The sequence below is a fragment of the Loa loa genome, assembly GCF_000183805.2.
Source record: "Loa loa unplaced genomic scaffold supercont3.3648, whole genome shotgun sequence".
NCBI classification, from domain to species: Eukaryota; Metazoa; Nematoda; class Chromadorea; order Rhabditida; family Onchocercidae; genus Loa; species Loa loa.
Window position 1 is genome coordinate 1 of NW_018111826.1, and position 692 is coordinate 692.

General features: G+C 34.0%; 1 protein-coding gene across 1 annotated transcript; it reads left to right on the forward strand.

Annotated features, from left to right (window-relative positions):
* On the forward strand, window positions 1-423 carry LOAG_16030 (hypothetical protein; the record flags this gene model as incomplete). The annotated part of the gene is made up of 1 exon (XM_003151519.1): window positions 1-423. A coding segment is annotated over one exon (355 nt), but the record flags the coding sequence as incomplete, so codon positions are not given.
* Window positions 424-692: the final 269 nt, after the last annotated feature.

A 692-nucleotide genomic window follows, 5' to 3' on the forward strand; every position in this document is an offset into this window, starting at 1 on the left:
ATATCACTTGGCATGCTTGTTTGTCCGTCCATTTATATTACATACATATATATATATATATATATATACAAACACACACATACACATACATAAATACATACATACACACATACACAATATGCACATACACACATACACACATACACAATACACACATACACATACACATATGCACATATATACATACACTTATTACACATACACTTACACACATACGTATATACAACATACACACATACCAACATACATACATGTACACCCACACATACACATACACATACACATACACACACATACACATACATACATAGACACATGTACATACATATATAATGTTTCTCTGTCTGTCAGCTGAGAAATTTCTTAACAACGAAGAAATGAAAATAATGTTAAGATGAGGATGTATATTAAAGTAAGGGAAGAAAAGAAGAGAAAAAAGAAGAAGAAAGTTAGGATGAAAGGTTGGAATCGAGAAATGATCATTCTTTCGAAAATGCAAAATAATTCTTTGGTTGGGTACTTTGGCAGCCAATCAGTTGAGCCTATTCATCCATCCAACCATCTGGCCAACATTTTGATCTTGTCCTCTATCCCTTTTCCCTCTTCCTCCTTCTTTTTCTTATCAGCTTATAAACCTTCTTCCTATCTATCGCCTGTATCCGATCAAAACCAGCCTGCCAGCAGCATTTTTC